A 14,469-nucleotide genomic window follows, 5' to 3' on the forward strand; every position below is an offset into this window, starting at 1 on the left:
GCTAGCATATAGCTGATATGTTTGCTATAAGCTAAATTAGTTTGAAAAACCTGGGTAAGTGTCAGTTTAGCTAAAAACAGCTAGCATGTTGCTAAAAACAATAGCCAAAATCCAAATAAGCTTTAAAAACCTTAGATGATGTCAAATTAGTCTAAAAAGCAACATAATTTAAACATGTGGTTCAAAACCAAATTAGCAGAAAAAAGTTGAATAATAGCTAAAATGGTTATAACAGCTAGTATACTAGTAAAAATTAGCAGAATCTCAAAGTATATTATAAATCTTCACTTGATGCTAAATTAGCTATATGTTGCTATAAGTGAAAGAAGACAAAGGTTTATAATCGCATGAAGTCTGATTTACTACACAAACCTGAATGATTGTCCATAGAGCTCATCGACAATTTCTATACATTTAAATGTACAATGAGCATTCCATAAATTTACTTTAAAATGAGGTCAGGAAGACGTCTTTAAATGCTTTGTCCAAGGTCATCTGTTCATCTGTAAGAGCAATCAGATTGTCAAACTTTGTATTTTAAAGTCTGACAGCAATGTTCATGTCATGAGATCTGCAGCATTATCAGAATCGGTTAGACCAGGGGTCACCAACACATCACCCGCGGGCGCCAGGTCGCCCCCGAGCACCACACAAGTCGCCCGCAGGTCTCTTCTAAAAATAGCACAACTCACTTGTGAGCTGCTCAAAAATGTTATTTTATTGTGATGCAATTTTTTTTTTAATCACTCCTGCCTTTATAAAGAATTAAAAATTAAAACATCTTAAAAATAGATGTTCATTATTTCGGAAGCCAAAAACGGCCTATCCCACTTTTTTTCTTTTTTAGAAAAATCGTTTTCTCCTTAACGAGATAATCAATAGTCGTGTTTCCATTAACTCTGAAATTTCTCAAATTGGAATTTGGATTATAAATTCTCCTAATGGAAACACCACAATTTCGAAAAAACTGGCATTTTTCGAAAAAGGTTTTTGCACTTTGAGGATTAAAGGGACATTTTTCGCAAAGCTCTAATGGAAACACTTTTTTCAAAATAAATGCGCTTCTCTGTATGAAGTGTCTGATCTAAGCGCTGCACAGCCGGCGCACCGAGAGGTCCCGCAGCGTCAAAGCGCTTTAGAAATTGCGGGTCATACGGAATCGCGCAGCTCCTCCTCCTTTCCTCATCGCTTCACCAGCAGATGCACTTTTGCAGCTTGGAGCCTGAAGTCTCATGAGCGCGAGCGCGTGACAGAAACTGGAATTTATGTTGTGGTGTTTTCAAACAGAAAAAAGGTCCAGATGCTTATTTGTTAGAATGCTTTTTCTTTTAACCGCTGAACAGACTTCTCTCTCTTCTGAGTCGAGCTGCGCTGCACGCGCGCCCCAGACAGGGCTGTGACGTCACCCAAATGCTCCCTTTTAGTAAATCAAATAAAAAAATACTTGTTCTCGTTCATCGCCGTGTTTTTAATGACTTATCACATGAGTTGGTTTGTGCTTTATCTCAAAATCATAATTTAATGGAAACTATGTCATTTCGAAACTGTGTTTTTTCGAAATTCCTAGAATTTCCATAAAGTTTTGCGCAAATGTGTCATGGAAACACAGCTAATAACAAAGAATGAGGCGTCCCCTTCTCCCTTTCCCACATGGAGACACCGAGAATATTTGATTATTAGTTATCTTTAATGGAAACACAGATTACAAAAAAAAAAACTTGCATTTTTCGAAAAAAAGGTTTTGCGTGTAGAGGAGCTGGTTTTGGGGGTGTATTGAAATGGATATGGACATTTTTTGCAGAACTGTAATGGAAATGGACCTTTTTCTAATTAAATGCGCTTCTGAAGTGTCTGAGTACAGCACAGCGGGCGCCATGAAAGATCCCACAGCTTCACAGCTGATCGTGCATCTCCTCTGTAAAATCAATAACCAAGATTTCCTCATCGCTTCATCTGTAGCCGGACTTCTGCAGCTGGCAGTCTGAATACTTGTTCTGGACATTCTTTTACATACCACTGAACAGACTTCTGACTTGCATCTGAGACTGTCAGTGGACTCGCTGCGCGAGCCAACGCGGCACCACACTGCTGTGATGTCACTCAAATGGTCCATTTTAGTAAATCAAATAAAAAAAACCACACACACATTGCCGTGTTTTTAATGACTTATCGTGTGAGTTGGTTTGTGTTTTATCGCATTATTCCGAAACCGTGTCATTGCGACACTGTTTTTTAAAAATTCCTAGAATTTGGTTAAAGTTTGATGTGTAATGGAAACAGAACCCCGAGCTGCTGAGTGTTTCTGCATGGCGCGTTCACTGAGCCCGGGATATCGGCAGTACAATAAAAACAGTTTATCAGAGAAGACATAGAACACCGGCACTGATCCGGATATAATCGATTGATTAAATAGTGTCGACGTTTTCTCTGAAAAACTGATTTGTTTTGTTGCGGATTGTATAAAAATGACATAGTTTGTAGCGGACTGAATTTGGCTGAGTGGCTGTTCGCTTTTGTCCAGAGGTCAGTGAACGCATCATGCGCAGATTTTTGTCTGCTGTGGGATCTGTCAATCAACCTGTTCGGAGGTTTAAGGAAAATAAAGGGACAGGTGCATGAGACTGAATTAAAGCGTTTGAGGAGTGCAGATCCACTAATAATAGTTATAGTTAATAAATAATAATTAATAAATAATTATTAAGTTATAATTTTGTTAAAAACATTTCATTTGGTCATTACCTCAAAATGTGACAAGATCTGTTGAGATTAATAAAGTTCTGAATATTGATATCTGTTTCCTAGCTTGTTGTCATTATTGATAATTATGCTAACAAATCAGTGTCTTCACATAGAAGATCCTTATTCATTATTAATAGGGCTGTCAGATTTGTCGCGTTAAAAACGAATTAATCTGACTTGTGCTTGACGCTGACAATTCTTTTGACGCATTAATTGCGGATTTTCTCATACATGCCTTTCCAGACCGCGCGCGGGCGTCCCGCCCTCCAACTCACCGGCTGCTCTCACTAGATCACAGGCAGGTCTCCAAACACCGAGCTGCGAGCTAAAACCGGCCGGCGCTAGGACCTGGAGAGCTCCTGCACCCTAACCCGGCTCCGGTTCGCGTCCAGTACCACGTCTGGTGGTACCGGTTTACGTCTGGCGCCGCGTCCAGAGAGCTGCGGACCCCCGACGTTCCGAACAGCAAGCGCACCGGGGGACGTTTTAAATGTTCTGGAGGTTTAAGCGTGATCCAACCCCAGCATAGCGGCCTGTCTGCCGGCATATTCATGGCGTGGCTGCATCGAGCTGCAGCCAGAGAACACGGCGGCAGTAACAGACTGTCAAACTATCCACAGTGTATCCCGCTTTTCTCAGTCTTTAAGGTTTAAAAAACAAAAGTTCATTGGAAATGATAAATCTCTATTTCATAAATTTTCATAAATTCATAAATTTTAATCGCCTGACAGCTCTAATTATTAATAATTAGAGCTGTCAGGCGATTAAATTTTTTAATCGCGATTAATCGCATTGTCCAGAGTTAACTCGCGATTAATCGCAAATTTACATGTGGCCTTTTTTTAAGGAAAAAATGTGTGGTTCGTGGCATTTAGCAGTTCTACATTAATTATGAAAACAAGAATGACAATATTAATAGTTTTCATCAGAAATACTTTATTTTGTAACATTGTATTGAGATAAACTTTCTTAACAATAAAAGACTGTAACATAAAATGCCTAACAAAAGCCCAAGTGCAAGTGAAGGGCATTTTAAATTCAAAACTTCAACAACGTTCAGTAAAATAAAATAAAAAACATCAAAAATAAAATTTCCATAACACTTTCATGTTCATTTTTTGTCAGGACCAAATATTTTCCTCCTCTGCTGAACTACAGTAATAAATGAAATGGAGATTTATCATTTCCAATTAACTTTTGTTTTTTAAAACATTAAAGACTGAGAAAAGCGGGATACTCTGTGGATAGTTTGACAGTCTGTTACTGCCGCCGCGTTCTCTGGCTGCAGCTCGATGCAACGACGTGTCCAGCCTCACGCCATGAATATGCCGGCAGACAGACCGCTATGCTGGGGCTGGATCACGTTCAAACCTCCAGAACATTTAAAACGTCCCCCGGTGAGCTTGCTGTTCGGAACGTCGGGGGTCTGCAGCTCTCGGGAAGCGGCGCCGGACACGAGACCGTACCACCAGACGTGGTACTGGACGCGAACCGGAGCTGGGTTAGGGTGCAGGAGCTCTCCAGGTCCTAGCGCCGGCCGGTTTTAGCTCGCAGCTCGGAGGTTGGAGAGCCGCCGGTGAGTTGGAGGGCTGGACGCCCGCGCGCGGTATGGAAAGGCACGTATGAGAAAATCCCATTGACTGTAAAAATAATGGACCTATCGAGCTATGAGGTCCCCCCACTATATACAGTCTATGGAAAATCCGCGATTAATGCGTCAAAAAAATTGTCGGCGTCAAGCACGTGTCAGATGAATGCGTTTTTAACGCAACAAATCTGACAGCCCTATTAATAATGTAAAACTAAAGGCAAACTAAGCAAATTTATTATTTCAAACTGGTAGCCCTTCATATGATTTAGTACCCATGAAGTAGCCCGCAGTTTCAAAAAGGTTGGTGACCCCTGAGTTAGACTAATAATGTGGAAGAGTGCAGGACACTCAGTGCAGCCACATGTAAACCCCTTAAGTTCTGGTTATCCATTTAAACTGGAAGAAACAACAATCTCATTTCTGGAAGTAGACCACCAAGTTAAGGTTCAGCAGACTAACGAATTGAATTTTTAACTCCCATAATGCATTCCTTCAGTAGATATGATCATTACAATTTCGTCAGAAAGCGTGACAAGCTCATAAAGGCTTTAAAATAGACAGAAAAATCCTCCATGTACTGCATGACATGTAAATAAGTGTAAAATGCTGAAAGAAACGCAAAAATGTGTGTAAAAGTCTTGTTTAAATGATGGATATGTGCAAATGTGAATGAATCTCTGAGACTAATCCATTGTAAGTGTTAGAATGAATCAGGAAGACATCAAAGGCTCTGACAGGCAGGTGTTTACAAACATTGGCCGACGCAGCTGCAGCTCGTTAAAGGACTAGTAATGGGGTCGGTGTTAACTGTATTTCGCCTTATATTTACCATTTCCAAATGTTTTGGCGTGTTTTGAGCAAGAAATATTGAAATAAAACTGCATTTTTGCGGCCAAATTTGGCAAACCTGTCTCTTCCGGGTAAAAAGCTCAGTTTTGGTCACGTGGTGCGTGACCAGGGTAAACATAGCAAGATGGCTTCTCCTTTGCGTGTCGAAGCTAGCGATAGCGGCGATATTTCAAGGTCCACAATTCTGTCTTCAGACTCAGATTGTGGAAACATTTGTTCTGAAAGTGACGCTGATTCAGAGGCGCCGGGTGTTTGTGTCTGTAAAGCCCTATCAATTTGAGCCGGCAGCGCGTAAAGTAAGAGCTCACAATTTGGCAATGACACTGACAGTGACGCTGACAATGCCGATGAAACCGAAAGCTGTCAGTTTATCAGAGCCATGCTCGAAGCTGGAAGATGTGGAGCATCTCGTGAAGCTTTATTTACAGATCAGAACCTTTTGGCGACTCTAAATCAAATCATCAATGAAGCTGACTATCGGGGTCGGTAATGCAGAGTTTCATATGCAAAATAAAGAGCTTAGAGACATGTTTGCAGGACCGTCCGCCACTTTTTTATTATTTATTTATTCACTTTATTCACATACCCGGAAGCTCTTTCACCACCTTACACATGCGCAGACACCAACGGAGAATGTAAACAGTGCTCTGTACGCCCCGTTCTCGACATGAATCGTTCCCGTTTTTTTTTTTTTTGGTGGCAATAATACTCCGTCAGACCATAACACCGATGTTTATAGAATTCAACTTTTCCGCAGCGCACACACATACATGTATCTGCAGACACCCTATGTCCGCCTGCATTCTGCTGCTGGCGCTGTCTCACTCACATGACGTCAACGCGTCACGTGACCCGAATCGAGCCGTTTCTGAAGCAGGGCGAAATGCGAGTGTGATTTGTCGTTGATTTTGTCAAATTTTACAAAAACCTGCGTTTGTCAACGGTAATTATTTGTTATTTTTGATACATTAGAACATATGGAATATATCTGGATACTTATTTTAGCTTTGTCCCAGCCCATTACTAACCCTTTAACTAACAACCCTCAGTGCAGGAACTGTGAAGTGCAGGAACAAGTGCACACCAAGAGGTGTGCACTTGAAAAAAATCTTTGTTGTTTCTGTTTGCTAAAGAAATCATAATCTTTGGAATAGGATTTCATTGTTTTTTTTTGTTCAATACGTGTTGAACCGTGACCCTCGTATTGAGGTACGTATCGAACCATGAGCAAACTGCATCGTTGCATGCCTACTTGCCATACTGTGTCCCATTTCCACATCTTTACAGACGTAGCAGCAACTAAAATGTTGCCAGACAAAGCAAAATGGAGGTGTAAGGAGGATTCTGGTGTAAAATATATAAAGAGGGCAAAGCAGAAGACCAAGTGGTGAAAGTTTGTAAAAAAAAAAAATTGTGCTGTGTATCTTTTTATGGAGGAGTTGAAACAGGTTTGGGAGATCTTTGGGTTCTTCTACAACAGTTGTGGAAAGTGATCAGGAATACAGGGAGGATAGTACCTTGTCTGTCTTCTGGAATGAATAAATTGCAGAAAAGAGGACTTGGTGGTGGAGTCAAGGTTAGCTCAGAAAAAGTGTAGGACTTAAAATAGAAAACAGCTGAAGCGTATGGGGAGATGCTGCTCAAGGTGGAGGTGGCCAAACAAAGTGTGTATTAGGCCTTCTATGGCAGGTTGTACACAAAAGACGGAGATGTGGATCTGTACAGGCGAGGCGAGGCAGAAATACAGAGATGGAAGGATGTGTTGCAGGTTAAAGTGATCAAGGACAGCAATGGAAATATTGTCACTAGTTAGATGGAAAAATGGAATAAAAACTTTGATAAGCGGATGAATGTGGAAAATGTTTGAGAACACATAGTAGAAGGGGTGGTAGTCAAGGATTATTTTTTCCGATTAGTCGGCGAATCGGACTAGATGTGATACCCACGTTTTTACCATCATTGGCTTTAAACTAACTAAAAACAAAGACAATTAAGATGATTGTTTATTAAACTTTTAATGAATCCTGCATCTTCGTTCCTTCATTAGTTTCTGGTATTAAAACACGATTAAATCAAATGAAACAAGATAACTATTTTTCATAAAAAAATAAACTTTTGGTCTCACGGATTTGAACTAAAGTGCATTTTGTGGTGCTGGACGTTCACAACTGTATTCAGTTTCACTATACTCTGACTCTACAGAATTCCAAATGTACAATATTCTTGCTGGTAGCAGGAAAGTGATGAGTTCTCCATGTCTGCAGAAAGACTTGATCTCTTTAGAGAGCAGATGTTCCTTCAGCAAGACATTTCACTCTGATGTGGTCGAGGTTGTGGGGATGCTCAGAAACATTTAGCTAGCCTTGATAGTGTGGGGAAAAGCCCCTCCACCGTTTCAGGGGATCCTCTTTTTGCTCTCTGTTTACGCTAATGTTAGCTTATCTTACCGAGATGAAGATCCCTCTTCAGCGTTGTCATCCTCAATCACAACGTGCTTCCTCTTTAGATGTTCATCCATCACCATAGTGCTGCTGTATAACACAAGTTCTGCCTTTCAGATATTGCACTGGACACTTTTCTCTTTTATTTTTTTATGTTTCACAAACTTTCAGGCTCTGTTTGCTGTTGTTATAGTCCCAAAAAATAAATAAATATTTTGGCTGTGAAAGTTGACGTGTTAATGCATGTGATTAATAAATCCCAATTGTAATAAATAAAGGGGAGAATGAATGCACCAGCAGCGCACCTGCTATGGGGGATATTGGTGCTCATTTTTTAACTAGAGAGATATGAAGAGTTATCCAAACTTCAAATGAAGCTTCTGAGTCACACATTTATGATATTTATGATATAGGTATATGCCATATATTTACCATATAGGAATGATTAGGGGAAGCTACGCTGAGGCCAATGTGAGCACTTTTGAGCAACAGTACAATTTCATGGAGAGAGAGAGTCACAGATGCTATTGTTGCATCTGTTCTTCTCCATGATGCTTCTGGAGAAAAACTAACATTTTGCCTTCAACAGCTTGTTGAATAAACACTCCTGCCTGCTGGAGTGGCACTCCTCTGTTCTGCATGTTGATGAAGTGACGTACTTCGGGCCGAGGATAATAATTTGCTCATGGCAATTTTTTTAAATACTTGTTTTTGTTTTTCAAGTCATTCACAATTGACCGGTTGATCACGATGCGAGCACCCCTGATCTTCAGAAAGTCTTGTACAGGATACTAACAGAGGAGCTGTAGTTTGTATGAGGAAGTTTGGAGTGGACAAAGAAGACTGCTGGAGTTGTTCAGGACAGGACATTTATTAGAACTTTAAAACAGGATTTAGACATTCTGTTGGTGTGACGAGTTCAAGGTGGAGGTTGGACTGCACCAAGATTGAAATTGAAACCGATTGAGATAGTTTGGATACTTTGAGAAGAGGACAAGTGCTGATGTCAGTGAAATCTGGAGTAGGAAGACAAAAGTTCATGGTAGTTGAGAATCACAGGAGGTGGTTGATTCAGTGTGATCAACCAAAAGACGTAGAAGAGAATTTCCTACTCTGCATGATAGAATGAATAGTCGTAAAATGTTGTGTTTATGTAGAAAACAAACCCCAGTGTCATTTAGTAAGTACTAACATTTATTTATTTGATGTCAAATTCTTTACTAGATCTTGTTCCCTCGATGACTTAATCCAGTATGGGGTCCTTCGGCTTCTGCCTAACTGTCTAACCACTAGGGGGCTCAAGTCTGGGTCCCTCTGTTAAACCAAATTCTCTGTTTTTCTTCATTTTTTTTTTTTTTTTTTTACTATTTCTGCACTTTTAAACTACTGTTTTTTTTGTCTTTTTTTAAATGTAGCTGGTCTTTCTGCATTGTGATCGCTATGTAGAATTCCACTCGCAGCATGGACAGTATTACAAAACAAGAATTCCAAAATTTGGTCGGGATTTTTCATATCACCATCCCTCCTGTGACCTCTATTTTGTGGGAATGAGGTGAGAATACAGCTCTGTGAGCAAAAAATGTGTTCAGGTGCTGTTTTTAGACTTGGATTGGTCATGAGTTAGCTGTTTGAGCTGCACCACTGATGGGTTTACTCTTTCAGCTCAGAGGTATACAGGCTGAATCTGGAACAGGGACGCTTCCTGAATTCACTTCAGACAGATGCTGTGTAAGTAGTCGGCTGTTTTGTGACAAAAATGACTGCTTAAACTTTTTTTTAGCCGATTCAGACTGGTCTTTGTGTGTAGCTATCGATTAATATGGTGCCTTTTTTTTCTTTTTCCATCAGGGAGATCAATGTGTGTGATTTCAACTCTGTCCATCATTTGTTTGCAGCAGGGACTTCTGATGTAAGTTCATTGCCTACTCTTGTCTATTTTCTAGAAAGTAGTTATCAATGACTTCTTTCAAAAAATTATTTATTCATTCATTCCTTCATCTTCTTGTCCGCTTCTTCCCTTTCGGGGTCGCGGGGTGCCGGAGCCTAACCTGGCTACTGATGGGCGAAGGCGAGGTTTACCCTGGACAGGTCACCAGTCTGTCTCAGGGCCTCAATCACACACTCATTCACACCTAGGGACAATTTAGATTAGCAATTAACCTATAAAAGATGTTTTTGGATGGTAGGAGGAAGTCGGAGTCCCCAAGAAAACCCACACATGTACGGGGAGAGAATACAAACTAAACACGGAAAGGTCCCAGATCGGTGATTCTGAGAGCGCTAACCACTGCGCCACCGTCTTCTTCTTCTTTTCCTTTCGGCTTTTCCCTTCAGGGGTCGCCACAGCGAATCAGTTTCCTCCATCTAAGCCTGTCTTCGGCATCCTCCACTCTAACACCAGCCACCTTCATGTCTTCATTCACTGCATCCATAAACCTCCTCTTTGGTCTTCCTCTAGACCTCTTTCCTGGCAGCTCTAGACTCAGCATCCTTCTACCAATATATTCACTGTCTCTCCTCTGAACATGTCCAAACCATCTCAATCTGGCCTCTCTGACTTTATGTCCAAAACCTCTAACATGTGCTGTCCCTCTGATGTATTCATTCCTGATCCTATCCATCCTGGTAGCTCCCAAAGAGAACTTCAGCATCTTCATCTCTGCTACATCCAGCTCTGCTTCCTGTCTTTTCTTCAGTCCCACTGTTTCTAGTCCAAACAACATGGCTGGTCTCACCACAGTCTTGTACACCTTTCCTTTCATTTGTGCTGAAACTCTTCTGTCACACATCACACCTGACACTTTTCTCCACCCATTCCAACCTGCTTGCACTCTCCTCTTCACTTCTTTTCCACACTCTCCATTACTCTGTACTGTTGACCCTAAATACTTAAACTCCTCCACCTTCTTTATCTCTTCTCCCTGTAACCTCACTCTTCCACTCTGGTTCCTCTCATTCACACACATGTACTCTGTCTTACTGCGGCTAACCTTCATTCCTCTCCTTTCCAGGGCAAACCTCCACCTCTCTAACTCCACCTCCACCTGTTCCCTGCTCTCACTACAAATCACAATATCATCTGCAAACATCATAGTCCATGGTGATTCCTGTCTAACCTCATCCGTCAGTCTGTCCATCACCATTGCAAACAGGAAGGGGCTCAGAGCTGATCCCTGATGTAATCCCACCTCCACCTTGAACTCCTCTGTCACCCCTACAGCACACCTCACCACTGTCTTACAGCCCTCATACATGTCCTGCACTGCTCGGACATACTTCTCTGTCACTCCAGACTTCCTCATACAATACCATAGTTCCTCTCTGGGCACTCTGTCATAAGCTTTCTCCAGATCTACAAAGACACAGTGGAGCTCTCTCTGACCTTCTCTGTACTTCTCTATCAACATCCTCAAAGCAAATGTTGCATCTGTAGTGCTCTTTCTTGGCATGAAACCATACTGCTGCTCACAAATGTTCACTTCTGCTCTTAGTCTGGCTTCCACTACTCTTTCCCACACCTTCATTGTATGGCTCATCAGCTTTATTCCTCTGTAGTTACCACAACTCTGCACATCTCCCTTATTCTTAAAAATGGGCACCATCACACTTCTCCTCCATTCCTCAGGCATCTTCTCACCACCTAAGATCCTGTTGAACAACCCGGTCAAAAACTCCACTGCCATCTCTCCTAGACACTTCCATACCTCCACAGGTATATCATCAGGACCAAGAGCCTTTCCACTCTTCATCCTCTTCAAAGCCCCTCTCACTTCACCTTTACTAATCTTTCTTACTTCCTGCTCCACAACCGTCACCTCTTCTACTCTTTGTTCTCTCTCATTCTCTTCATTCATCAACTCTTCAAAGTATTCTTTCCATCTTTCCATTACACCACTGACACCTGTCACCACATTACCATTCCTATCCTTGATCACCCTAACCTGCTGCATGTCCTTCCCATCTCGATCTCTCTGCCTTGCTAGTCTGTACAGGTCAGTCTCTCCCTCCTTACTACCCAACCTAGCGTACAAGTCATCATAAGCTCTTTGTTTGGCCTTTGACACCTCTACTTTCACCTTACGCTGCATCTCCCTGTACTCCTGTCTACTCTCCTCAGTCCTCTCAGTGTCCCACTTCTTCTTAGCTAGTCTCTTACTCCGTATACACTCCTGCACCTCCTCATTCCACCACCAAGTCTCCTTATCAACTCTCTTTCCTGATGACACACCAAGTACACTCCTACCTGTCTCCCTGATCACATTAGCTGTAGTTATCCAGTCATCTGGGAGTACCTCCTGACCACCCAGAGCCTGTTTCAACTGTTTCTTAAAAGTCATGCAACAATCTTCTTTTTTCAGCTTCCACCAGTTTGTCCTCTTCTCTGCCTTTGCCCTCTCTTTCTTCATCTTCTTCACCACCAGAGTCATTCTACACACCACCATCCTGTGCTGTCTGGAAACACTCTCACCAACCACTACTTTACAGTCACTGATCTCCTTCAGATTACACCGTCTACACAAGATGTAGTCTATCTGTGTGCTTCTACCTCCACTCTTATAGGTCACTCTATGTTCCTGTCTCTTCTCAAAGAATGTATTCACTATCGCCATTTCCATCTTTTTTGCAAAATCAACCACCATCTGTCCTTCTACATTCCTCTCCTGGATACCAAACCTGCCCATCACCTCCTCATCACCTCGGTTTCCTGCACCAACATGACCATTGAAATCTGCACCAATGACAACTCTCTCATTTCCAGGGATGCTCATCATCACTTCATCAAGATCCAACCAGAACTTCTCCTTCTCTTCCAGCTCACATCCTACCTGTGGGGCATACCCACTGACAACATTGAACATGACACCCTCCATTTCTATCTTCAGACTCATCACTCTATCTGACACTCTTTTTACCTCCACAACACTCCTAACAAACTCCTCCTTTAGGATAACTCCTACTCCATTTCTCTTCCCATCTCCACCATGATAGAACAACTTGAACCCTGCTCCTAAACTTCTAGCCTTGCTACCTTTCCACCTGGTCTCCTGGACACACAGTATGTCTACCTTTCTCCTCTGCATCATGTCCACTAACTTTCTACCCTTTCCTGTCATAGTTCCAACATTCAAACTCACCACTCTCAGTCCAACACTAGTGACTTTCCTCTTCTCTCTCTCCCTACGAACCCGCCTTCCTCCTCTCCTTGTTCCACCAACAGTAGTCCAATTTCCACCGGCACCCTGTCGGTGAACAGCACCGATGGCGGTCGTTGTTAACCCGGGCCTCGACCGATCCGGTATGGATTTCGTAGGTCTGATTCGCATATTTGATTTGGCAAGATTTTACGTCGGATGCCCTTCCTGACACAACCCTCTGTATTCATCCGGGCTTGGGACCGGTACAATGAGACCCTGGCTTGGGCCCCCTCGTGGCTACATTAACCACTGCTCCACAGTGGAGCCCAAAATTGAATTAAAAAATGTAATTCATTTTTTATTTGGTTTTCAAATAAAACCAAAGGGTTGTATGGTGATGCAGTGGTTATCGCTTTTACCTCACAGCAAGAAGGCCCGGTTCAAGTCCCGGCTGGGGGACCGTAACCAGAATCACCAATCTGGGACCTTTCCGTGTATAGTTTGTATTTTCTCCCCGTACATGTGTGGGTTTTCTTGGGGACTCCGACTTCCTCCTACCATCCAAAAACATCTTTTATAGGTTAATTGCTACTCTAAATTGTCCCTAGGTGTGAATGAGTGTGTGATTGAGACCCTGTGACAGACTGGCGGTCTGTCCAGAATACACCTTGGCTTCACCCATCAGTAGCCGTGTTAGGCTCCGCCACCCCTGTGGCCTTGGAAGGGACAAGCGGCTAAGAAGACAAATGTTATTTTTTCCTGCTTGGATTATCTCAATCAACACAGAAAAAGCTAAAGATATATAACATTTAAGTCATTATTGTCCTGTTTTTTTCACGGAAAGGCAGTGCTTTGCTGTTGCGTAGCTTTCCATGTGTCACCATAGTGCTGGGCAATATGACGATGTATATCGTGTGGGCGATAGAAGAGTGTCTATTGTCCCATTTCTCCTCTATCGTTTATATCAGGGGTCCCCAACTGGCGGACCGCGGTCCGGGTCCGGACCCCGAGACCCTTTTATCCGGACCGCCAAGTATTTTAATTTAAAAAGAAGTACGATTTTTCATTCATCTTTACACTGCGATTTTTGAACAGGCGCGCGCGAGGACAGCTACGTTCAGACCGGGGTCCTTCAACCGGCAAAAGCTCAGAGCGGTGTTCTAATGTTTACGTAGTTGGGACGTAAAGTTATCTGGAATGTGCGTGAACAATGGCTCTGTCTAAAATGAGAAAAGTGGACTGAAAATGGTGTCTTTTAAGATGAGTGGACCGAAGATTTCGCTTTTATTTACCAGCAGTGAGTTCTACGAGGCCTGTTTGTATTATAAGCAGGGAATCTGCTGGTTTTATTCAGAGCGCTGATATCAAGCGGCGCTACGAGACAAAACACAAAACTTCTGACACAAATTACCCGACAAAATGAGTGACGTGGTCACGGAAAATATACGAACTGAAAGTACAGTGCGAGCGTACAACACACAGACGGTAACAGCACAACAACAAGCTCATGAGTGCTCCCTACGAGAGAAATGGATTTGGGCAAGAACTAAAGTCACTCCAAAATGATTAAAGTGTGTATGGAGGCAAAGACAGAAACAATATTAGAAAGAAAAGAGGGGCAGCAGCTTCAAGAAAAGGTCTGACAGATTCTCCTGTCGTCAACAAGAACCGAGCTGCTTTCCATGGAGGTGCAGGGCTATGGAGCAAAACTGGT

The 14,469-nt window shown here is 42.3% G+C and overlaps 1 protein-coding gene across 3 annotated transcripts in view; it reads left to right on the forward strand.

Annotated features, from left to right (window-relative positions):
* nol10 (nucleolar protein 10) overlaps positions 1–14,469 on the forward strand; it is a 75,720-nt gene that overhangs the window by 15,367 nt on the left and 45,884 nt on the right. For 2 of the 3 annotated variants that reach the window (XM_024264558.2, XM_024264557.2), the window contains exons 6-8: positions 9,036–9,172; positions 9,283–9,348; positions 9,469–9,529. The exons of the other annotated variant lie outside the window; for it this stretch is intronic. In XM_024264558.2, the coding sequence (XP_024120326.1) occupies positions 9,036–9,172; positions 9,283–9,348; positions 9,469–9,529 (264 nt within the window). The remainder of the gene's footprint in view (positions 1–9,035; positions 9,173–9,282; positions 9,349–9,468; positions 9,530–14,469) is intronic. 3 annotated transcript variants of the gene reach the window in all.

Source organism: Oryzias melastigma, unplaced genomic scaffold (genome assembly GCF_002922805.2).
Source record: "Oryzias melastigma strain HK-1 unplaced genomic scaffold, ASM292280v2 sc00232, whole genome shotgun sequence".
Lineage (NCBI taxonomy): Eukaryota > Metazoa > Chordata > Actinopteri > Beloniformes > Adrianichthyidae > Oryzias > Oryzias melastigma.